This window comes from Lissotriton helveticus, chromosome 6, assembly GCF_964261635.1.
Source record: "Lissotriton helveticus chromosome 6, aLisHel1.1, whole genome shotgun sequence".
Lineage (NCBI taxonomy): Eukaryota > Metazoa > Chordata > Amphibia > Caudata > Salamandridae > Lissotriton > Lissotriton helveticus.
This window is the reverse complement of record NC_136067.1, coordinates 2,061,351,557-2,061,368,000: the sequence shown is the minus strand read 5'-3', so window position 1 is coordinate 2,061,368,000 and position 16,444 is coordinate 2,061,351,557. Positions and strand designations below refer to the sequence as shown.

The window sequence follows — 16,444 nt, the reverse complement described above, 5'->3', positions numbered from 1 at the left end:
ATGGCGATAGCCTCTTTTTGGAAATTAAAATAAATTATATCCAATTATGGGAAACAATAGCCATGGAAAAGTTATCCAGACACATCATAAAAAAGAGAGCCAATTTCCTGCCTGCGTGGTAACCAGTTCTGGATTCCATTGAGTGAGACTGCCCAGACCTAACATGGCCACTTAGGCTTCAGGCATTACGCCTGTTTGATTTACAACATACGGACAAGACAAAGAAGGCATGCAAAAAGACAAAAGCGAAAAAACTTATGAAGATCAAAATAATTAGGATCGCAATGGGAATGATTAGATTGATTGGGGGAAAATGTATTAAATCTATGTTTAAAACATCTGTACATTGACATTCAATATCACTTCAAGGCAATCGAAAAGTGGAAAGTGGTGAATACTCTCATGAAGAAAAAGGTTTAGAGCAAATGTTGTGTTGAATCTACTGTATTTATTAAATTGACAAGAGAAAGTATGAACAAAAAGTGTTGAAGTATAAGGCATTCCATGAATACAATATTGTATTGTATTATTTTACCATACGACAGTGGTGTGTCTAACTGGGACTGTGGTGAATGGAGGTTGAGATGTACACATCTCTTTAGTTACTATGTTAACAATTTCAGCCATGGTTTGAAACTGGTAAGCTCCCATTTTCTAAGGAATTCTGAGACTTATAGGATGCTTTTGCTACTAAAAATCTATCTGGCTTGCTCAGCTGAAATTCAACGTTGATGATATCTTTTTCTGCTGGTGATTAATTTTCATCATCATCTAATTTATTATTTCTGCAAATCTTTCACTTACAGAGAAGCCAGGTGAATGTCCTATGGTAGAAAATACCTGCAAGATCTTTCCTCCGCCCCGAACTTGCAACACTGACAGCAACTGTTGTGGAATCCAGAAGTGCTGCCAGCAATCCTGTGGCTTTGTGTGTACAGACCCCGTGCACCCAGGTAAGAGTGCTTGACTGTCTGCGAACAAGACACAGATTCAGTGCTCAAACCCTATCAGGGATTGTTAGATAATGCAATGTTTTGATGTTTCACACACTAGAGATCTGTTTGGAAGCTGCAAGCTGAATCTCAGTGGCCCGTGATCCGACCTTTAAATTTACAAACATTGTAACACAGTTACCAGATGTATTCCTAATTGCTGCTCTGATGGAAGTTTTGGAAAGCACCTAGACATTGTACATGGAGTATTGCTCGATTTTAAAAATGCACACTCTGCTATTCCAAACTAGTTATCAGTAGAAGCAGGTATGAGGCTCTTGTTATAAGTGATCAAAATTGTTCCTTGATGTACCTGGTAGAATTGCATCCTGTGTGGGATCCTTCTGTTATCTATGAAAAGATCTGAACCGGAGCATAGAGCTGCACTGTGCAAGGGAGAAAAAAGAGATAAGTTGCCATATTAAGAGAAGAAACCAATTCCTACACCACAGCATGAGTAATGTTACACTCTTTAACGCTCACAAAGCAGTAATCACATCTCATAAGCATGCAGCTGCCTGCAGAACCCACCTGAGTTAAGACATACTGCTCAGCAAAAACATGATACCCTCAATTCAGGCTGCAACAGTTAGACCACTCAGTCAACAGAGGAGATGATTTGCCATCTGAAGAACAGGCATGTGGTATGATGAAAAGAAGAATGCCAGAGAGAAAAGCAGTGGAAAGAAAAGTGATAGAGTTACGCGTGGTACAGTAAGGAGTGCCTGTAGGGTGGGGTTAAGAGTAGTAGAGAGAAGAGTGAAGTGAGCTAGAGTGAAACACTGTTCAATGCAGAATTTCAGAGAAGACTAATGAGAGGTAGAGTAAGGAGTGCTAGAGAGAGTTCTGGTGGAGAAGAACAATAAGAATAGAAGAAAAGAGAGGAGGGTTGGAGGGGGGGATACTATGTGATACACCTTAATGTGACTTACAAGAGATAATTGTTTAGTAAAGATGTATCTATATGCTGTCCCTCTGAAAATCTTGGATGTATTTTTAAAATCCTTAATTTTAAAGGAGTCAAACTATCTATTAGGATAATTCAGTGTGAAGATGTGTAAACTGCTTGTGACAGTAGTGCTGTTAGCCCAGGAGTGCTGTGTTTCTAATTCAGAATAGTGATAATCCTGATTGTGTGTTACAGATGCACCGCATTCGGGCACATGCTGCATCATAAATGTCATGTGTAAGCTGCCACTGCCTCCCCCACAGTGCCAGAGTGACAGTGATTGCACGCAGACTCAGACGTGCTGCGACATGTGCTAATATTGCATTATATAGCATTTTTTAAGTTTTCAAATAAACTTTATTTGAACATAAAAAGTGCAATAATAAATTAGGATACAATATCAATATCAAATACAATGCAATAAGAACTGGGCATGATACAGAAAGATAAGAAAGGAAAGAAAGAAAAAGGGAGAGGAGGGAAGGGAATCATTAAGTGTAATACAATATCTATACAACAAATGCATTTATGAAAAACATGCAAAATCTTCCAGAAAAAAGTATATAATAATGAAAAAGAAAAGAAGTATATAGCAAAGAAACAAACTTATGTGAACATATCAAGGGGATTTGGGAACTTCCTCAATACGAGGAGAATGCAACGTGGAAGAAAGAGCCGATGAGTCTAAGAAAGTAGTAATGGGCAAACAAAGCAAATCACATTTGATAGCAAGTGTAATAGGATAAACATATGCTCTGTCTAGTCTGTGGTTAAAACAAACACCATACCACCAAGCCTGAAAGGAGATAGTCGATGTATCTTTCCAAGCTCTGGTAATTTGTTGAAATGCCACTGCTAGGAGAAGGTCAAAAATGGAAGTATTAAAGTCGGAGGGGGACCATATGTCAGACAGGCTACCTAGAAAAATATGAATAGGAGAGAATGGGCAGTGAGTAGAAAAAATGTTATTAATTTGCTGCCATACTTTGGACCAGAAAATACGAATCGCAGGACAGGTGAAAAGCATATCTGCTCTTGGATAAGAGCAAGACCAACATGTTGAAGGAATAGAGGAATCTATGGTATGAAGTCTAGCAGGAGTGATCAAAAGCCGATTATAAATAAAAAACTGAGTTTTGGTGGGATTAGCTGCTCTAGAAGATCTCCTTATTTTGTTCCATATATCATGCCATAGAAAAATAGAAACCGACTCTCCCAAATCAAGTTCCCAATCCTGTTCTATTTTTGATTTATCCCTTTCATTAGGGGGCTCACATAATTTTTTGTAAATTTGTGAAGCAGAAGAAGAGGATAATAAAAAGGGTATAGTAAGGGAGGAAGAAGTGCCACAAGAAACTTAGAGTGGAAAAGAATTATAACCTGTTTGAATAGCAGCACACAATAAAGTATATTTGGAAAGGAAGGAAGGAGGAAGAGAAAAACGAGTCTGAAGAATAGAAAATGTAATACACGTACCATCTAGAACGATTGATGAGCCCAAATAAGTCCATGATCATACCATTCCTTCCAGAAAAAAGTCCTATTTTTAATTTTAATACGAGGATTATACCAAATGGGGGATTGTAAAAACCACATATGATCATCAAGGCCATCTAGAAACAAGGGAAAAAAAGTTTCCTGGAATTTTTAAGAATAGGTAGAGACAACTTCTGAGGAACATGTGATAATGATACAAATTCTTTAAAGGTAAAAGGGTGAAAAAAGGAGGATTCAATTTTCACCCCTAGCAGAGAAGAAGAGATATCTGATACAGAATCTGATAAAAAGGAAACCGAATGGGACAGAAAAAATGAAGTATGGTAAGAAGAAAAGTCAGGAAAGTTAACCCCTCCCAAGTGTTTGGGAAGTTTAAGTTTAGAAAAAGACATTCTAGCTTTTTTATTTTGCCATAGAAAACGAGATAAAGTAGAGTAAATATTTTTATAGCAAGATTTTGGAATATTGACAGGAAGATTAGAAAGAAAAAATAAAATTATAGGAACTAACATCATTTTAATAGAATCTAATCTACCCCACCATGAGAGGAATAGAGGATGCCATCTTGTTGTAGAATCTATTAAGGTAGTTTGTAAATGCTTAATATTAAGAGCTACTGTATCTTTAATTGAAGGAGTAAACCAAAGACCTAAATACTTGATTTTAGAAGGACTCCAATGAAAAGAGGAGACCAGAAAATCAGCGTGGAAACAAAATTTATTAAGGGGAAGAATCTCACATTTATCGACATTCAATTTATAACCTGAGACAGCTGCAAAATTCGAAAATTCAGAAAGAAAGGCTGGGATGGAAGTCTGAGGATTAGAAATAAATAAGATAATGTCATCTGCATAAGCAGACAGCTTTACTTGATTCTCACCATAAGAGAAGCCAGTGATAGCATTATTCAATCGAATTTTTGTCAAAAACGGTTCTAAAGCAAGAATAAATAGAAGAGGGGAAAGAGGGCACCCTTGGCGAACACCACGAAAAAGAAGAAAGGAGGAAGATACAAGTCCATTAGCAAAAATAAAAGATCTAGGAAAAGAGTATAATAAGGAAATATAAGAAAGAAATTTAGGTCCAAAACCAAACCATTTAAGAGAAGAAAAAAGAAAAGGCCAATTAACTCTATCAAATGCCTTTTCATCATCTAGTGCTATAGCAGCTAAGGAGTGATTAGAAGTATGTGATTTACTTAGGACATTGAAGATGAGACGAGTGTTATCTGAAAGATGACGTCCTTTGATGAATCCACATTGTTCTTTACCAATGAGTTGTGGAAGAATATTGTCTAAACGTAATGCTAACATTTTTGCAAAAAGTTTATAATCAAGAATAATCAAGGAAATAGGCCGGTAATTTTTACATAAAGTATGATCTTTGTTATCCTTGGGAAGAAGACAAATCAAAGCCTCTTGAAAAGAGCCTTCGGATTTCTGAGAAGTGATGAAGAATGAGAATAATTGATGGAGTTTAGGAACAAGAAAATTGGAGAAATGAGAGTAAAACTCAATCAATGGAAAAGCCATCTGGGCCAGGTGCTTCACCCTTTTTAAGAACTTGAATAGCTCCCAAAATGTCCTCAGGGCCAATATCCTTGTCTAAAGAAGAAAAGTCTACATCAGGGAACCGGGGTGAGGGAATAGAGGACAAATAGTGATCGATGTCAGAGGACAAGGGAGGATATTCCGGGGTATATAGATTCTGATAGAAATTGGTAAATTCAGCCAAAATATCTTTATCTTTATGAAGTGTAACATTGGAAGAGGAAACTATTGATTCAATTGTCACACGTTCTGTTTTAACTTTGAGATAATTAGCAAGCATATTTCCAGCTTTATTTTGAGAATAATAATATTTGGCACTAGATTTGGGTAAAAATAGATTAACAGAATCAGTAGATAATGTATTGAAAGAGAGTTTAGCGGTAATAAGTTTATTGAGACTAGATTGTGATTTAGTCGAATAATATAAGTGTTCTAACTGTTTAATTTGGGAAGTTAGCGTGGATAGGGATTGATTGGCTAAGCGTCTCTTCTGTGCAACATAGGAAAAAATGAAATCTCTAGAAGCGGCTTTAAATGTGTCCCAAACCAATTGAGGTGACGACTGAGGAGATTCATTGTCTGTGAAAAAGTGGGATGCAAAATCAAGGAAAGCATTAGAAAAGGACTTATCTAGAAGAAGAGAATTATTGAATCTCCATCTCCTAGTTCGTTTAATAGGGGGAAGCAAATCAAGGTGCAGGGATACTGGAGCATGATCCGAGATTAAAATTGAACTTATATCGGAATGTGTGATGTGTTGAGTCAAGGCTTTGGAGATAAAAAGATAATCTAAACGGGATTGGGAAGAATGGACAGGGGAAAATAAGTATATTCCTGCAAGGTAGGGTTACAAAGCCTTCATGAATCAACTAGGGATCTTTGTGATATAACAGAAGTGAATTGAGTATGCATTGGGGAGGGAGAAAAACAGGAATTAGACTTACGATCCAAAATAGGGTCTATAATCATATTACAGTCCCCACCTAAAATAAAATAATCATCTGTGTATTGCATTGTGGAAGAAAGGATTTGTGGCCAAAACAATTCATCTTGTACAGTTGGAGCATATACATTAAAAATAGTCAAAGGACTTTTGTTAACCAGCAACGATACAACAACCCACCTACCCTCCGTGTCATTATCCTGATTAACAAGCTGAATGTTCAAACGTTTATGATAGAGAATGGCAATACCATTACGTTTACCTGACCCAGGAGATGCAAAAACATGACCCACCCAATTACGACGTAACTTAGAAACCTCAACATCTTTGACATGAATTTCTTGTAATAACACTATATCCCCTTTCAAATGCGCTAAATGTGAAAGAACACGTTGTCTCTTAATAGGAGACCCAAAACCTTTACCATTCCAAGAGATTACATTAATTGACATTTAGAAACTTTAAGAAAAATATATAAAAATATGAAAAAACAACCAGTATGAGAAATCAACAAGAACAATAGCTGGAACAACTGCATGCGATATATCAAGAATAATGAAAAAAGAGGAAGAAAAGGCAAGAAAGATAAAATAGCGTGATATTATGAAAGGAAGATAGAACTGTAGAAAATTATGGTAAAATAGAGAAAAGAAAAATAGAAGGAAACAAAGTATATGAGTCAATAATGGGTAAGATAAAGCGTAGATAAAGAATAAAAGACTATGAGATGAAAAGACCTAGAAGAGGAAAAGGATGAATAAAAAGAGGGGGGAAGAAACGGAAAGAGCTGAGAAAAAGATGAAGAAAGAATAGTGAGAGGAGATAAAAAGAGAAAATGAGAGCAAAAAGTATTAAAAAAAAGACATAAATAACACAGCACAATTGGGTCAGAGCTATTGACTGCCTGCACACTATTCCACTATTTTTGGTCTAGTATCTAGTACTCAACGGCCTGTGCGTATAGGTCGAGGGCGTGACCCGTAAACACCCCCTAGAGTGTGATGAAAAACATCACATACAACGATAATAGCAAAAGGACCCGCACAAGGGAAATTATACATACATTATATTTTTTGCTAAATTATGCAATAGTATTTACACATATACAATTTTAGCGCTTTCCAAGAAGAATTGAGGTCCAAATCTTGACAGTTATGAAGTAGAGCTTTTTATTCAAAGACACGCATGGTGAAAGTTCAAGAAATTGCTAGCAGCCAACGCGTTTCGTCACCACTGTGACTTCTTCAGGGCTCTAAGGTTGGTTGAGCTGTGAAACATAAACCTTGCGTCTTTTGAACCAAGATTTGAACGTCTTGTGCGTACATCAGTATTCGAAAGATTATGAGGGCCCTGGGGGGCCGATATTTAAAAATCTTTTATGCCAGAAACCTTCGCAGTGTACTCAACAACTTCCCAAAGTTTCATGGCGATTGGATGAATAGTGTAGTAATGCATAAAGGACAAACAGACAGACAGACAGACAGACAGACATACTTTCGTTTTTAAATATAGATAGATGTATCATTTTATGGCTGAATGCATGATGGTTTCTAGTGCGTGTGCACTTGAATAGATCAGTGTTAGGGGAAATGTAACACCAAAACTAAAGTGTACAGACTTCATTGGTTCATTGGAAAATGCCATGCTACCTTTCAGAGGTTTATTCTGTCTATTATGCAGTGTTATAACAAAGCCTGACCTACTTAATGTAAAAAGCATGCATTAAAGGCAATTGGCTTTAAGGATGTACGGTTATTACACTGCTAAAGCCTTTGGACAGGTATTTTTTCACTTGGATCATCACATATTAACATTGTAGGCAACAGTTTAGTTTGGTGATTTACCTGAACAAGCAGTAGTGATAGAAAATATGCACTACAGCAATCCTTGTTAGGCTCTCTATGAAGAGATAGATTTATATTGATAGAGAGATTTAGCTTTGCCAACTTTAATTTTGTATACATTTGGAATTTTATGACTGTGTGTCGGATGATGGACTCGTAGAAAGGGTATTCTCAGTACAGTAGGTGTGACATGCCAATAATAAATGGTATTGGCTTGATTGTTTAATATGAAAAAATGTGATAAAGGTAGTAGGCCTGGCTTATTGATTGTAAAAAGCATATGCTAAAGTCAAATGGCATTCAAGCGTAGATTTGTAGGACTTTGAATTAAACCTACTTTCGCACGCAGGGGTTTTGGAGTCGGTTACTCTCTCTGACATACCATGGGTATACAAGATTTGCACTGTGAGAATTCTTGTTAAACCCTGTTAGAAGGCCTTACAGCTGATCAGATAATGTCATTTGTTATTGAAATAATATGAGCATCCTGGGTGGAATGTTGGGAGCAAACCAGCCAATCATGATGCTCCACTAGTGGACTATTGATACTGTTACAGGTCAGCAAAGGCAGCATTCTATGCTGCCAGGCCCCAATGTCTAAGTACAGAAATTAACTTAAAGTAACATAGAGTAATCAACATAGTGTGCTGTGGACCTGAGAGTGTTGGTAGAGCTTAAAGTGCCTCTTATCTTAAACATAGCCATGGTTCCACACCTTCTTCTCCTCATCACAAACAGCCATTGACACAAAACGTTCTGGGCAAACCCCTTTGGTTTTGCTAAGAGAACCCCGCCACCCAAAAAACAAAATGAAAAGTAGGTGGGTGTCTACTTTTATCTCAAGTTGATTTTGGAATCCTAGAAATTTAACTTTTTACTTATAAAATGTATTGGAACCACACACCCTGGGGCAGGAGAAGCCTTCAAGAAATGCATCAACAAAAACGCTCACAATAGCAAAAAGCTATTCAACATCGTTAAGGAACTCGCCAACCCCAGCTCCAACACCAACGACAGCCTGCCATCGCAAGACCTCTGCGACTCCCTAGCCACCTTCTTCCACCAAAAGATTGCAGACATCCATGACAGCTTCAACAACCAGGCCCCCCCGACAGCCACCACCATCTCAGACTCACTGCCCCCAGCCACACTGCCCCCCCTGCTCTCCTGGACCCACGTCAACGACGACAACACCATCAAAACCATGAACACCATCCACTCCGGCTCACCATCAGACCCCTGCCTGCACCACATATTCAACAAAGCAAGCTCCACCATCGCACACTATCTCCGCAAGATCATCAACAACTCCTTCGAAACCGCCACCTTCCCGGAGAGCTGGAAGCATGCCAAGACCAACGCCTTACTCAAGAAACCCAAGGCATACCCTAAGGACCTCAAGAACTACCGGCCCATCTCCCTACTCCCGTTCCTGGTGAAAGTCATTGAGAAGATTGTCAGCAGACACCTGACCTCCTTCCTTGGAGAGAACAACATCCTGGACCTATCCCAATCCGGATTCCGCAGCAACCACAGCACCAAAACAGCCCTCATTGCTGCCACCGACAACATCAGGGCCCTGCTGGAAAATGGAGAAACTGCGGCCCTCATCCTCCTGGACCTTTGGGCTGCCTTCAACACCGTCTGCCACCACACCCTAGCACACGCTTCCACAACGCAGGGATCCACGACAAAGCCCTGGACGGGACCACCTCCTTCCTCACTGGCAGAACTCAGAGCATTCGCCTCCCTCCATTCCGATCTAAATACACCAAGATCATCTGTGGTGAACCCAAGGATCATCCCTCAGTCCGACACTCTTCAAAATCTACATGGCACCGCTCGCCAACATCGTCCGATGGCACGACCCAACATCAACTCCTAGTCCGATCACACCCAGCTGATCCTCTCCCCCACCAAGGCCCCCACCACCCCCAAAACCAACCTCCACTAAGGAATGAAGGCCGCCGCTGAATTGATGAAGAACAGCTGCCTGAAACTGAACTCGGACAAGACAGAGATCCTCATCCTCGGCTCCACCCCCTTCGCCTGGAACGACTCATGGTGGCCGGCCGAGCTGGGAGCCGCACCGTCACCCACCGATCACGCACACAACCTGGGGTTCATCCTGGACACATCGCTATCAATGACCCAGCAAGTCAACGCTGTCTCCTCCTCCTGTTTCAACACCCTCCGCATGCTCTGCAAAATCTACAGATGGATAACCACCGGAACCAGAAGGACGGTCACCCAGGGCCTCATCAGCAGCAGACTGGACTACAGCAACGCCCTCTACGCAGAAACCTCGGCCAAACTCCAGAAATGACTACAACGCATACAGAACGCCTCCGCATGCCTCATCCTCCACATCCCCCGCCACAGCCACATCACACCCCACCTGAGAGACCTGCACTGGCTCCCCGTCAACAAGAGGAACACCTTCAAGCTCCTTACCCATGCTCACAAAGCACTCCACAATGCTGGACCTGCATTTCTCAACAAAGGACTCACCTTCTACACCCCGACCTGCCAGCTTCGCTCCGCTGACCTCGCCACCATCCCCCGCATCCGACGAGTGAGCGCCGGCGGCAGATCATTCTCCCACCTCGCCGCCAAGACTTGGAACACCCTCCTCATCCGCCTGCGACAGACCCAGAACCTGCTGACCTTCAGGAGACTTCTCAAGACCTGGCTGTTCGAGCAGTAGCAGCAACCCCTGTCCCTCCCCACCCCCAGCACCTTGAGACCCTCATGGGTGAGTAGCACGCTCTACAAATGGATTGATTGATTGTTAGTGATGCTCCGCGTTAATGCCCTGAAATGCATTGTCTCTCAGTATAGGCATAGTGCCTCCGCTGATACTCAAGCTGTTAGCGCTGCCTAAAACTGTAAGCAGCAGCTGGCAGCCCACTATGGCATGCGCTTGCTGCTCCAGGAGACATGGGGCTTGGCGGGCAGCTTAGCTAGTAGGCTGCTGGCTGCTATAATGTATCATCAGAGAACACAGATTGATTCCTGTGGATCCTCAGCCTAACATTATGTCGAGATAGTGCCCAATGGCTACTACTGAGACATGACAGCCCAGTCAGTTTGTGTGTAACAGTCTCTGGTGCTATCGGTACCCGGATGTCACGTCATGTCCTGCTGACAGAGTCTGTTGTGGAAGGGCAGCTGGCTACTAGTTTGCAGCAATCACTACGCTGTCAGCACTGCCTGAGTGCTCACACCAACCACTGCATTGTGGCTCAGTTCTCAGCTCAGAAGCAGTATTAAAATCAATGACCCATGGCAAATTCAATTGCCAAGGGAGACGGAGTGGGAACAATTGCAATGGCATAATTCTGTCCCTGGACAGTGGAAGACCCACTCAGGAGGTAGGTAGAAAACCCTCAATTGCAGTCACTGCTGGCATGACTCAAGGGTAGTAGAGCGGGGGTTGTGCGGGGACGGGTTAGCGGGGGTGGGTACTTTAAAATAAAAATATTTTTAAAAAGTTAACTTACCTGGTTTCGCGTCGGCTCTGCTCCTAAAGCAGGAACAAGGAGCAGACAGCCTCTCTCCCTCCCTCAACCCAATCACAACGCTGCAATGGCAATGTTGTGATTGGTCGGGATGCTGGGCAGCCAGCGTCTATGAGGGGGCCATTTTCTCCACGTTGGCTCTGGAGGGCCGACCAAATAATCAGCGCCCTCAGCAGTGGACAAACCACTCCTCCCCTGGAGCAGCCCCACCAACGCGGCCGCCCCCAACCAAACACTTCTGCTTTTTCACAATGTGAGAAGCAGAAACATAAAATGTTAGTTTTACCATTTTATGTTTCTGCTTCTTGCACTGTGGGAAAACAGTGGAGCGACGCTCCTGGGCCCTAGTGGAGGAGCCGCCCCTGCTCAATTGCTGCGGTGCCTTGCAGTCTGAACCTGCCTCACAAAGACTTGCTGCGAAAATGAGGTAAGTGAAGTAAGATACGGTGTCTCAGGGGTGGTAAGAAAGAAAGTGGGTCTCACTCACTGCCACAAGTGAGTCTTCAAACACAACCAAATGAGATGCAAGGACTGGTGGTGTGCAGATAAGCTCGCACATAAAGATGTAGGCTGCTGCATTTCTGTACAAATTACATTTTTTTTCTCCTTGAAGCAGGATGCAGCAAATAAAATCAATGTAGGGGAGGAAGGCTCTGAACGAATGCCACCCACCCTAGTAAAAAGTTACAAGCAAACTCTTGCACTCTTGTGTTCAACAGGTTGCTACAAGCAGGTTGTTAAAATAAAGTCGACCTAGAAAGTGCCTGTGAGCCCTCCAGACTCTCGTGGGCTGCAACCTCACCCTGTCGAGATGCCAACTCCGACCTTCCTCCCTTTTACACACTGGCCTGGACCTTTCTTTTACAAATCAACTCTATCTCTGTGTCAGTACAGTTGGACCAACTAATATGAACCAGTACTACAGCTCCCAGAATGCATCTCTTAGTTAATGAACGTGAGCCGAGGAGTGCTAGTCACACGGAGTAATCTACATTTTGTCCAAAATATCCATATATTGTGTGCGGTGACAGTGAGTGAATCTGTAGATAACTTGGCACTGGTCGGGAGGCTTTAATGAAGTCTAAACTGGCCTGGTGGTTTTTGTCAGTGCTCCCTGTGTACAGCTGAGACCCTGGAGATTGGCCCCTGGGATGCTGAGGTTGCAGCCGTCTGTTGCCAGGGGCGGCTCTAGGCTCATGGCGGCCCTGGGCAATGAACGTCGGTAGGGGGCCCCGGAAGAGGGGGTCCGGGCGGGGCGGAGCCCCCCCGGAGCTCAGGAAGGTACCAGCGGGCCAGCAGTGGGTAGGGAAAAAAGATGCCAATCAGGAACCAGGAGGAACGCAGGTGCGGAGGCCAGTGAAGAGAGTGGGGCTTCAGGGTGTTTGGAAGTGGAACAGAGCCAGAGGCCGCCAAACCCCTGCCAGGGGCCGCCACGCAAATATGTATCCATCCTCAGAGGATTATTATATTAAGGAGATATATTGGAGTGGTGGCCTCTGGGGTTTGGTGACCCTGTGCAGGTGCACAGCTTGCACATGTTTAAGGCCGCCACTGCTGTTGCATTGTCGTTCTGCTGCCAGAGCAGTCTGGTCTTAAGACGCCCGGTCAGGTCAGTGTATGGGATGATTTGTTTGGTCTGTTTCTTGACATGTCAGGCTAGGTGGGTGGGCTGGCGTGAACTGCTGATTTTTCTGATTAAAAAAATCCTGCAGTAAGCTTAAATGGACGGAGCCTGACATACGCAAAACACGTATATAACATATGAGGACATGGGTGACAGTTTTCTTTGCCTTGTCCTGCCCCCCTCTCCAGGACAGCTCCCCCTATCCTCAAGGGTACATTTGGCATCAAGTCTTACTGAACACCTGCTGGTGGCTGCCCCCATGCAAGCTGTCTCACCTAAGCGGTCATAATTGAGATGAACGATGGTGCATCAATTGTTTTATAGAATGGTCATCTTAGAAAGTGGGTTTAGGTTAGTTAGTGTCTTCAGGAGTTTTTCATTAATTTCAAGTCATTTCTAGACCTTTTCACTGCTCAAACGTATGATGTTTCTTGTATTTAAGCTCTCTCTTTTTTCATTTTTTTTTTTTAAAGTGTAATAGTTTTTTTCCCCTTTTATGCAAGGAATGCACAGTTAAAATCTTCACAAAAACACCAACAAACATACTAAGCAGCAAGAAAAAACAAGAGCAAAAGACAAGCATCAGAAAAACAATAATCGTAAACAATTATAATACACACTAATAAATTTTTTAAAAAATGAAAAGAAAAAAAATATGAATCAAAGCTATCACGAGACAGAAATAGTAAATAACATATCAAAATAACTTTTCTACCATATACCGTCCCCTATTTGCACCTAAATCCAGTCAGTAATAGCAGCCCAAACCTTAGCTCCCATTGCACTCTTCCTCCTCCCCTAAGTCTTATAGATTGCTAGTTCCAGATTATACATGGCTAGTAGTCTTGAGCGCCAGCACAAAATTGTTGGCGGGACGGAGCTGATCCAATCCTTAGTAATACAGGCCCGTAACACTGCCATACAAATATACAAAAAAGATACCATAGCACTTGATCTTGTCTGTGCATAGGTGTCCGCGCTGACCCCTATCAGAACCAATTCCCCAGTTATACACACGGGGATCACATTATTATTCCTAAAAATCGCTCAATTGAACTAAATAACTCCTCTAATTTGGGACACAAAAAACATATGGACTGCATCTGCTGCATATAAACCACATCTATTACATTTATTCCCGGCAGATGTCCCCCATTGTGAGATCTTGCTTGGGGTATAGTACATGTCATATATAGCCATGTAATGGGGAGTACGCATCCTCCCAGTCATCAAAACTTGGTTCGCAAGCCTTAAAGATTCCATGATATTGACACCCTCTTGCCCCAACTTCATTACCCATTTTCCTTGACATACTTCTACATCATCTGGAAATGTCTCTATTAATTGTGCATAGAATCGACCAATGGGTGTTTTTTTCATCATTCTTTCGATAAGCGGGATCTTTCCAAGTTGACGTTCAAATCCAGAACCTAGCTTGTTAAGATAACTATGGATTTGAAGATATTTAAAGAATTCATGTTTAGCCAAACCACATTTTGCTTGTAATTCTGCAAATGTTACCAACTGTCGGTCGTCACACAGATCCCCTAAGTAGTGAATTCTTTTAAGGCTCCATCTATTAGACACTTGATCACGAAAGATTATTGGGAGTAGCCCGGGAGCTGAGAATGGAGTATATGTGTTCAATTTAGAAACCCCAAGTTGCCGCTTAACCTGTTTCCAAACAGATTAGGCAGCCTTAAGTATTTTAAATTTAGTTTTCTTAAAATAACTGGGTTCTATTGTTTTAACCAAACATTCCCTAGCCTCATCCCCTAGCCCAAATTCATAAATTGATGGACTGTGGCAGGGCAAAATGTTGGCCCTGTCCCCAACTACCAGGGGACTGATAAATTGCAGGACCGCTGCCCAATAATACAACATATAGTATGGCATACCCCAGCCACCACGATCTTTTGGCAGCAGCATCTGTTTATAGGCCCTTCTCTGCCGACTATATCCCCACAGGAATCTAGAGCTAAACCTCTTGTACCTCTTAAAACATGAGACTGATAATTCGAGTGGGATTGTTACAAATATGTATTAAAACTTAGGTAATACCATCATTTTTAATACATTTGATCTACCATGAAGAGATAAATATAGGTGACTAAGTCTCTCCAATGTTGAATTCACCCTATGAGCACAGGGTTCATATTTAACTCTTGGATCTTACTAACTGGCAAAGAGATTTTAATTCCCAAATATGTAACTTCTGGAACAGTTACTATATTTTCAGGAGGTTCCCGGCCAATATAGAGCACCTGTGTTTTGGAAATGATTAATTTATACCCAGAGAAGCGCCCAAACTGAAATGCCAATTTATCTATTGCTGGTACTGCGGTGACAATATCTCTAGTAACAACAACAATGTCATTAGCATATGCCTTATTTTAGCTCTTTCAATGCACTTGATTGCTTTTAATCATGGCCAAATGTCACTTTAAGTTTCACTCATGGGTAGTTGAGTTTTACTCATAAGGTAGTTGTAACAAGGGAAATGTAAATCAGTATAAATCATGATCTTCTACTGTTGCACTCACTTGCTATGGCCAAAGCTCACACTGGCTGCTAGGGGGTCATCTGCCAGCCCCTGTGTCTACAGTATTTTTCCTGACACATTTGTTACTTGCATCTTGGAATGACATCATTTCATATTTCTATTTACATGACTCTTCAGATCGAAGTTGTTCTGGACTTCCGGCCAGAATCAAAAGTTCAGTGTTGTCCTTTTATTTATGCCTGAGGCAAAGCTGCTGCCTGTCAGTCACCGAGAGTGAACATACCCTGTGGAAGCTTCTGTTCTGGACATGGACTGCGCTGCAGTTCTCAGTTGCCTTTGGAAGTGCTCCATCAAGTTTTTCTGGTTTCTGGATATTCTGGATAGGATGCTTCCACCAGGAGACTTCTGAAATCTTAAAGCTGGCACTGCAAGTAAACAGATTATTTTCTTGTATGCTTTCCAAGGGCTAGTTGCCCATCCACACCTTGGCTCCCCATCTCCTACGTTGATTTAAGGTTTGATAAGTACTCTTCCATCTCCTTCGCTGATTGGGTCTCTTCTGTCTATAGGTAGTCCATAGGGTTGTTCGCCCTGTTAATGTTCCTTTGACACTCCCAAGCAGTGTTGGATGTTATCAGATCCCAATGAGGTTCATGACGGATTGACCTATCTACCAGTGGCAGTTGGCAGGGAGCGGGGTGGCGGGGAAGGGGGACAACATTTTTTTTAAAAGGAACACTTACCTTTTGCTGGCCACTGTCTCTCCTCAACTTTGGTCCCTTCTCACACCGCTGTCTCTCCTCAGCTTCGGTTATGGAAACAGGAAGCACTCAGGCTCCCTCCCTTAAGCCAAACACAGCGCTGCAATGATGCGTTGTGATTGGTCTGAGCGCCGTGGTTTGACACTCAGATGGGGACAGGGAGCTTGTGCATGTTCATCACCATGCTCTGCATTACAGCCTGGTGGGGAACATACGAAGAGCACATGACTGTTTGGCTGGACCAATGTCACCCCTAGTGC

General features: G+C 42.1%; 1 protein-coding gene across 1 annotated transcript in view; it reads left to right on the top strand.

Annotated features, from left to right (window-relative positions):
• Window positions 1–16,444, top strand: part of LOC144762990 (uncharacterized) — a 318,770-nt gene that overhangs the window by 293,583 nt on the left and 8,743 nt on the right. Inside the window, exon 15 of the mRNA XM_078648303.1 lies at window positions 807–953. Within this exon, the coding sequence (XP_078504429.1) occupies window positions 807–953 (147 nt within the window). The remainder of the gene's footprint in view (window positions 1–806; window positions 954–16,444) is intronic.